At 41.9% G+C, this 9,010-nt stretch overlaps 1 protein-coding gene across 1 annotated transcript in view; it reads right to left on the reverse strand.

The window, feature by feature from the left end:
* Nucleotides 1-9,010, reverse strand: part of TEC (tec protein tyrosine kinase) — a 188,035-nt gene that overhangs the window by 77,102 nt on the left and 101,923 nt on the right. Inside the window, exons 11-15 of the mRNA XM_023515987.1 lie at nucleotides 8,036-8,169; nucleotides 4,725-4,799; nucleotides 3,872-4,043; nucleotides 3,541-3,757; nucleotides 562-626 (exon numbers count right to left, since the gene is read on the reverse strand). Of these exons, the coding sequence (XP_023371755.1) occupies nucleotides 562-626; nucleotides 3,541-3,757; nucleotides 3,872-4,043; nucleotides 4,725-4,799; nucleotides 8,036-8,169 (663 nt within the window). The remainder of the gene's footprint in view (nucleotides 1-561; nucleotides 627-3,540; nucleotides 3,758-3,871; nucleotides 4,044-4,724; nucleotides 4,800-8,035; nucleotides 8,170-9,010) is intronic.

The following is a 9,010-nucleotide window of genomic DNA, read 5'->3' on the forward strand; positions in this document are numbered from 1 at the left end:
ATCAGAGTGACAGACCACAGTTGACCGACCCCTGCTCTGTCACTTAACTTTCTCGCTTCCCCTGAAGATGAGCTGACACATCAGGCTCATCAGCCTTGTTCTCTGCCATGGTTCTGCCTACCACTGTGATCGGCATGCAGCAGGCACCTAGTTTTTATGGATGGATATATGAATGGACAGAGGGAGGGAACGTAGAGAAGGGGGGATCACACGCTACATGCACTAAAATCATAAGAATTAAGAGAATAAAAACACTGCAAACATGGGCATACTAAGGACCTTACCACCAAACACATTTCTGTAAAAACAAAAGATTCTAGAAATCTAATCCACACCAGGGAGGAAAAGAGGAAAGCAGGGCATTTAACAAGCTATACTACCACCTAGTGGAGAGAATTATTAACATCACAATACAGACTCCATGGTCCTAACACGTTTATCTCAGAGCAGTTAACAAGATTTCCCATCTGCTCAGCAGTGCAGATGATTCCCATACTTATTATTCAGTAATTCTACACAATCATGAGAACACCACCTAAAACCACATATACTCAGACGTACCTGGCCATTCCAAAATCAGATACTTTCACAACTCCTGCGTCATTTACTAGACAATTTCTGGCAGCCTGGAAAACAACATTATGGTGGCAATTAGTTTAAAAGCCCCACAGTATAAGGGTAAAAATATAATTTGTTTATATTAAATATAGTATAATGCAGCCAACATTTGCAAAGGGTGGGAATGTTTCCTTATGAGTTGTTTTTGTCACTACACAAGTGTCTTGGTCACATATTTGAAAGAATGGGTAGGAAGGTCAGAAAGTCATGTTTCCAATCAGGCATTAAGACCTAATTTCCACCAACTGTCAGACCTCAATGAAGCCTAATATAAGGGTCAACCCACTTTTCTCCCTGTCAAGGGCAGATGTTATATTTTTAACACCATAACCCATGGGCCAAGATGTGTTTTTCTTCCTGACTATTCAGAATTTTATTTTCTGTTCTTAGTAAACTATCTAATTTTCTTTTTATTTTTTTGAGACATAATCTCAGTTGCCCTAGGGAAAGTGCTGTGGCATCACAGCTCACAGTAACCTCAAATTCTTAGGCTTAAGCAATTCTTTGCCTGAGCCTCCCAAGTAGCTGAGACTACAGGCACCTGCCACAACGCCCAGCTATTTTTTGGTTGTAGTTTTCATTGCTGTTTTAGCTGGCCCAGGCTGGGTTCAAACCCGCCAGCCCAGGTGTATATGACCAGCATCCTAGCCACTGAGCTGTAAGCGCTGAGCCTCTAATTTTCTTATTGATAATAACAACAGCTCTTAAGGTCCTTAATCCAGGTTCTTACTAGGTAAGCATAGTAACACAATAATCAAAGTAATGGGCGACCATCCCTTATCCAATGGCCCTGCTCAGGGATTGGCCATCTCCATTCCAAACAGTTGAAGAACAACAATGTCTAGTAGTTGATAATATGATATACCAAACTGGTCAAATGCAATAGTGATTATTTGATTTATATTTTCTTGCCTACTATCTGTCTTTCTGGACCTCTGAGAGGTCTAAACACCCACTACGCCTCCACTTACAGGGGTAAAGAGCAGGACTTGTTAGTCTCCTCCGCCAACGGGTCTACACATTAAGCAAAGAACTCCTCGCGTTTCTCCCAGTTCTGTTAAACATTCCTCCAGGTTGCAGAAGATTTATAGCAGATAACCCCCAACCTTTCACAAGGCCTCCGACAGATCACCTTTGGTTTTTTACACTACACTGCAAGTTACTGAGTTATGACTGTCACCCCCCACCTCCTGAGCTACACATACATCACAGCCTGAACGGTGCCAGAGCGTTCATCAAACGTGATTCAACCACATTTTATACAAGAACTCCCTGACCCTAACACCAAGGTGACAGCATTTACGGTTGCAGGCCACCTGTGTGCAGATGCTTTAATAAATCTTTGCTATTAACTACACTCAGCCTGGTTCTTTGTGGCACCTTCCACTCCTAACTCCCATTCTTCAGGATTACAAGGTTGGTAGGAAGACATGGTATTTCTGAGAAGGAAGACATGATAGTTTTAACACCATAACCCATGGGCCAAGATGTGCTTTTCTTCCTGACTGTTCAGAATTTTATTTTCTTTAGGTGGCAATTCCATTTATATGAGGTTCTTTCTTGTCAAATACATTTGAAGGGTCTCTCTAAAGTGAGTGCTGAGGCCTGTTTCCTGAACTGCCTCCATCTCCCTGTGAAGACCCCCCACAACACCTGTGTGTGACAGTCCAAAGAACTCTTCATCCAGGAGACAGCAGCGCTGGGATCTTCCCTTAAGACGTGACACAAACCTATCGCAGTAATACCAATATCATAGGCACAGAGCATAAAAATGGCTTTCACCAAGATATCATCTGTATGGGTGGGTGTAGTCTGTCACCCTCATGTCCTCATTCAATTGTTATCAGTTTTGTAAGCACAAAAATGAGGAAGGTGCTTAGTTCACGAGTTTCAATATGACAGAGATGTTCCACGTTATCACCTCCATAGTAACAGTAACTAATGGTCTATGTAGCGTGTCTATTTTACAAAGCCTTTCCCCTCAGTCATACAGTGTGTTCATTAAAACAGTCTCATGAGCAAACAATATTATAACCCCCAATTTACAGATGTGGAAACAGCATCTAAGATAAGTAACTATCCAAAAATACATGCAAGAAATCAAGTCTTCCACCTCTAAATCTTCAACTCTCTATCGCACTTTAAATCTGAAGCCAGCAGAGCATAGCAATTAACTTTGGACTTGAGAGCCCAGCTCCTCAGGTTCAAATCCTGGCTCTATGATATATCTGACCAGTGGTAAGTTATTTTATCCTACTTGTGCCTCAGTTTCTTCATCTGTCTGAAGGAAATCATAATACTATCTACTTCCTAGAATTGTTACATGATAAAGTGAGTCTATTTTTGTAAAATACCTACTAGAATGAGGCCTGTTATAAGGTAATTATTAACTTTAAAAAATGCTTTGCTGTTACCCTAGAAGGAATGCCTAAAATACAGAGCAAAGTCCCAGATGAGAACTGTATTCTTCTTGGTGAAAGAATCATCTTCACGGCTTGCAGGGAGTTACAGTGCTACTGATATGCTAAAAATAGATATATAAAGAATAGATGGAGAAGAAAAACAGACGGAAAAGAAGAAAGGAAAAAAGTGTAAGAGAAGAAAAATGAATGAGCAAGTGTCTTCATCTCCATCATAACAGATTTCCTTTCCTCCTGTTTCTCAGAAGTTGACGTAGTTGTGCATGATGGCTCCTGCCTACAACCCTAGTACTTTGGGACTCTGGTGGCTGGTTGCATAAGTTCAGGAGTCTGAGATAAGTCTGAGCAACAGCGACACCCCATCTCTTTTAAAAATAGAAGATTGAGCCTGGCACAGTCATGCACACCTACTTGGGAGAATAAGGACATCATTGCTTGTTTGCTGACCCAGCATTACAAAGGAATTCAGACAAGGCACGGGAACACAGGTTCCGGGAGTTACCAGGTCTCTGTGGATGAAGCTGTTTCTCTCCAGGTACTCCATCCCCTCACATATGTCCTGACACATGCTCAGGAGCACGTCTCTGCTGAGATGACCTTGTCTCTGGCGGAGGAAATTCAGAAGGCAGCCCCTCTCTATGAACTCGGTGACAATGTAGATTGGTTTCTGCTGGGTGCACACGCCATAAAGCTGAACTAACTTTGGGTGTGTCAGCTTCCTGCAAAGGGAGACGGACATACGTATGTTACTGCAGAAAGAGAAACAGCCAGGGTTTTGGTGAGGGCCACTTTTGAATACCAAAAGGTGAGCCAGAGACAAGAAGGCTACTTACATCATCACTTTAGCTTCTTCTATAAAGTCCTCCTCGCACATGGCACCTTCCCTGATGGCTTTGATGGCCACTTTGTACTGGGCTCGCCACTTGCCCAGCCTCACCACTCCGAACAGCCCGCTTCCCAATTCCCTCATAAAGGTCAGCTCAGAAGGGTTAATCTCCCATTTCTCTGTAAGAGAGAAAGGGAGAGCGTTGGCATTTAATCTGGAAAATGGCATGAATCAGTGGGGGACCAAAGAAACGGTATATAACCAAGGTCAACCTCAAAGTTACAGGATAAAACTGTGATAATTACAGGCAAACAGACTAGCAGCCTGCCTCTGACTGCAAAAGGTGGCAATGACCCTCTGGGTCACTGTCACAACACAAGCAATGTGCACAGAGGAAGAAAAAAGGGTGCTGCAAGATGGGGAATAACCATGAAGCTGGACAGATCAATGTACTTTTAAAAACAAACACTTCTTCCTTTACCGCTCAAGTTGGAAAGACTTTAACCCAGAAGCCACAGAGACAGCCAAGTTGGAAGTCTTCCCTATGACTCTCCTCCTCAGGCACATTCCTGTGAGTAACCAGCAAGGCTGGAGAGAACCGGGGAGGGCTGTGTTTTATTTTAGATGTGACCCATAATCCTTATTTTTCACTGACAGGAAGTGTTGTACAGAATTATGAATTATGATAAAAAGAGAAAACTAGGATTACCGTCGCTGTAAATATTATTGTCTAAAAACCCATACTATAAACTGAGCAGAAACGGTTCCACTGTGCAGAATCCTACACATCCGAATTTGTCTTGTGATGATGAATTCTTTTCAAGGAAAATCAGTTAAAGCAACCACAAGATGAGAGTTACCATAGCTGAATCCTGCAGTGGTCGGGGCGTTCTTCCCCTTCGTACTAACTGGGTACCGTAGTCTCGTGACAAGTCCTGGTAATTAAAGAAAGCACTGAGGTCAAATTCACTCATAACTGTTCTGCATGTCAATTGTAAACTAGAAACTCATGTGTAGGATTCATTCATTCATCCATCTCCGGCTCAGCCTCTGTGTATACACACAGCACTGTGCTATAAGCTTCCGTTCATTCAACAAACATTGTCTGTTAAAAATGACAGAATCTGTCAGTCACCATGCTAGCTTTCTCTTTTCTCAAACATTATAAAGGATGCTAAAAAGTTTCTAATAGTTATTATTTCATGTTCTTTTTGAGTACGAGAGCTGAACTATGAAAAGGGATTATATTTGTTGGCTAAAAATTAAAGTGATTCACCTGACATAACTCAATATTTGCAATTTTTTTTAACTAATTTTTTGTTGTTGCAGTTTGGCCAGGGCTAGGTTTGAACTCACCACCCTTGGTATATGGGGCTGACACCCTACTCACTGAGCCACAGGCACCACCCAATATTTGCAATCTTAGCATAAATATCAATCTCTAAGCTATCAACTACTAGAAATCAAGGAGGTAAGTTAAATCCTTAAACAAATGTTGTTTACAGCACTAAATAAGTAATAGGAGGTACCTCTTTTATAATCACCCATAGCACTCTGTATCTCCTGGATCACAGCATATCTCATAATAATTTAAGATTGTTAGGTATTTCCCTGTCTCCCCCCAGCTGGTAAGATCTGGGAGAATCGAGACCAATGACTGTACTGACTCAACTGCAATGTCCCCCAACCTGCCTTGGTTCCTAGCATGCAGTAGGCACTTAATGCTTGTTTGTTCAATGACTTGCGATAACAGTGAAGACTAAAATGTTTATAAGAACACAGAAGATGGCTCGGCACCTGTGGCTCAAGTGGCTAAGGCGGCAGCCACATACACCAAAGTAGGTGGGTTTGAATCCAGCCCGGGCCGCCAAACAACAATGACGGCTGCAACCAAAAAATAGCCGGGCGTTGTGGCGGGCACTTGTGGTCCCAGTACTTGAGAGGCTGAGACAGTAGACTTGCTTGAGCCTAGGAGTTGGAGGTTGCTGTGAGCTGTGATGCCACAGCACTCTACCCAGGGGGACAGCTTGAGGCTCTGTCTCAAAAAAAAAAAAAAGAACACAGAAGAAAAAAAATACACAAAATGTAAATGTCAAAAAAGAAAATAACAAAAGAGGAGATGTGAAAAGGTTCTTTGGGTATAAACCGATAGGAGATCAGTTCCTCAAAGTTAAACACAGAGTTACCATACAACCCAGCACATCCACAACTACGTACACACACAAGAGAAATAAAAACATATTTCCATGCAAAAATTTTTATACAACTCTTCCAGGAAGTGTTATTCATAAGAGTCAAAATGTGGAAACAACCCAAATCAACCAATGAGCAATAATCAAAATGAGTAAACAAAATCTACACAAAGGATTATTTTCTATCAATAAAAAGTAACAAATAATTTATCCAGGAAACTGCCTGAATTTAGAAATTCCATCCTCCCAAGACTTATTTCCTGGGACACAGTAGACTTAAGCAAAGTATTTGGGAAGTCTGTCACAGCAAAAATGATTACCCGGGATTTACATTGTCTAGAACCTCTGGTGGTAACTTCACCAATTAATTTTCCTTAACATTCTTACGTCTGTAGTTTGTGCATATCCAAGCTGTACCATGGTTTCTGTAAGCAGATGAAGCATGACTTTCTGACACAATAGGTAGACGCTAAGATAATTCCCTAAATTTAGAGGTAGAGGGGTTGATCTCCTGTCTCACCATTTAGCACTATTCTATGGAAGTTGGAATTCTTATTTTACTCAGGAGTAAATACAGACTCATATGCTGGCCTGAGAACCTAACCATTCCACAATATTGTGCCAGGCCCTTGGTGACTCAATGATATTAGAAGTTACTGTGTAATTACTATGTCAAGTCCTGCGCAATTTGTTATATTATCTGATTATTTCAATAAACTTGTGATATAGGCTAAAAAAGTGGGGAAGTGGAATGCTTATACATGCTACACCATGGACAAATGTCAGAACAAAACACGGAGTGAAAGGAGCTCGTCACGACAGACCACAGAGTCTATGATTCCATTTATGTGAAATGCCCAGGACAGGCAAACCTATAGGAACAGGAAGTAGGTTAATGGTTGCCTGAGGCTGGGCTGGTGAAGGGGGACAGGAGCTACTGAGCATAAGATTTCATCTTGGAATGATGACAATGTTCTTAAAATTAGATTATGGTGACAGTTGGCAGAACTCTGTAAATACACTAAAAACCACTGAATAGTATACTTAAAATGTGTAAACTTTATGGTTTGTAGATTATATCTCAATACTGCTCTTAACATGATCTGAAAAACTCACTTATTTTTGTCACAAAATAACAAGCTTCGCAAAGGGTGCCTTTGATAAAATTTTAAAAGTTATTTTTCCTTAAATTGGGTTAGGCATATCCCTGCCCAGTTACATCTTTAAAGTCAAAGGCTTAAAATCTCTCTCTATAATCCTCTAACACTTTAATCAGCATAATTGTGAATTCTGGTCGTGTGTGTGTGTTTGGTGGTAAGTCTAACAGAGATTCAAGAAGATGGTGAACTTGAGGGACATGACTACTCAATCGTTGGAAGCCTATAGCACACGTTCACCTGGCAGCCTCTGTGATTACTAATTACTCTGAAATAGACATAGCTTGGATTTTAGTCAAGTCCCAATGTATAAACTACAGAAATGTGAAGTCACCATAGAGTACTAGAATAATTCAGGTCCTAGGTCAAGATATAGCTTTTTTTTTTTTTTTGAGACAAGAGCCTCAAGCTATTGCCCTAGGTAGAGTGCCGTCAAGTCACAGCTCACAGCAACCTCCAACTCCTGGGCTCAAGCAATTCTCCTGCCTCCACCTCCCAAGTAGCTGGGACTATAGGCGCCCGCCACAACGCCAGGCTATTTTTTGGTTGCAGCCGTAATTGTTGTTTGGCGGCCCGGGCTGGATTCGAACCTGCCAGCTCAGGTGTATGTGGCTGGCTCCTAAGCTGCTGGAGCCACAGGCACCGAGCCAAGACATTGCTTTTTATAAAACTTGATATCATTTAAATTTTCTTTGTATATATCACTTCCTAATATGCAATAATTCTAAATCGATAACATTCTATAATTAACTAACTATAAAATAAAGCTGCTCAGGGAGGAATTCATCACAATAATTTGAGACGGGTTCATAGCGCACTCACCTGCGGCGTTGTGCTTGTGATACTCAATAAGCTCAGGAATTGACCCAAAAGCATGTTTTTCTGCTAGGTAGTACTTCTTTGGAGATGTTGTTGTTTCCTTTATGTGATAATGCCTGAAACCTGATGAACCTTCTCTAAAACAAAAATCAAAATGGGTTAGAACCAACCTGAAATAACGTTTACTTCACTCCTTACAGACTTTCTCTAGGGTGAACAGGGTCCTTCCACGTGGCTCCCTCCACTCCTGGCACAAATGTTTTTTCCCCCTATGTTCTTCTCAGCTTCACCTTTCACATGAAAAGGTGGAAGTTATTTAAGTGGTCAATCATAACACACTTGAAATTTTGAGCCTTTTTTTTTTTATTTGGCTGGGGCTGGGTTTGAACCTGCCACCTCCGGCATATGGGACTGGCGCCCTCCTCTTTTGAGTCACAGGCGCTGCCCACACTTGAAATTTTGAAAAAGAACATGTGTTAACTTCATTTGACACCAGCTACAAGTCTTAAATAACCAGTAGCTCCTTTTTGTCCCTGCTGTTGGCATAAACTTGCAAATGTCTAGAGCTGTGGTCCCCAACCCCCAGGCCATGGATGAGGGTGGTCCCAAACAGGTCCCAGAGCAGGAGCTGGGGCAAGTGAGGGGCTCCACCTGTCTTCACACCTGCTCCCCAACACTCACGTCACTCTGTGCCTGCCTCCTGTCACAGCAGTGGCCTTCGATTCTCTCAGGAGCATGAACCCTATAAATTGCACCTGGGAGGTGTCTAGGTTGCACGCTCCTTGAAAATCTAATGCCCCTCCATCCATGGAAAGATTGTCTTCCATGAAACCAGTCCCTCGTGCCAGAAAGTTTGGGGACTGCTGGTCTAGAGCACTCACATGTCTGGAAGTGAATACATCAGACATGTACATCAACACCCTTGACGTCACGGGTCCTCCCTAGTCATCTCTTGCTAAAAATTCTTTTTTTTTTTTT

This window comes from Otolemur garnettii, unplaced genomic scaffold (assembly GCF_000181295.1).
Source record: "Otolemur garnettii isolate 467f Iridium unplaced genomic scaffold, OtoGar3 scaffold00083, whole genome shotgun sequence".
NCBI classification, from domain to species: Eukaryota; Metazoa; Chordata; class Mammalia; order Primates; family Galagidae; genus Otolemur; species Otolemur garnettii.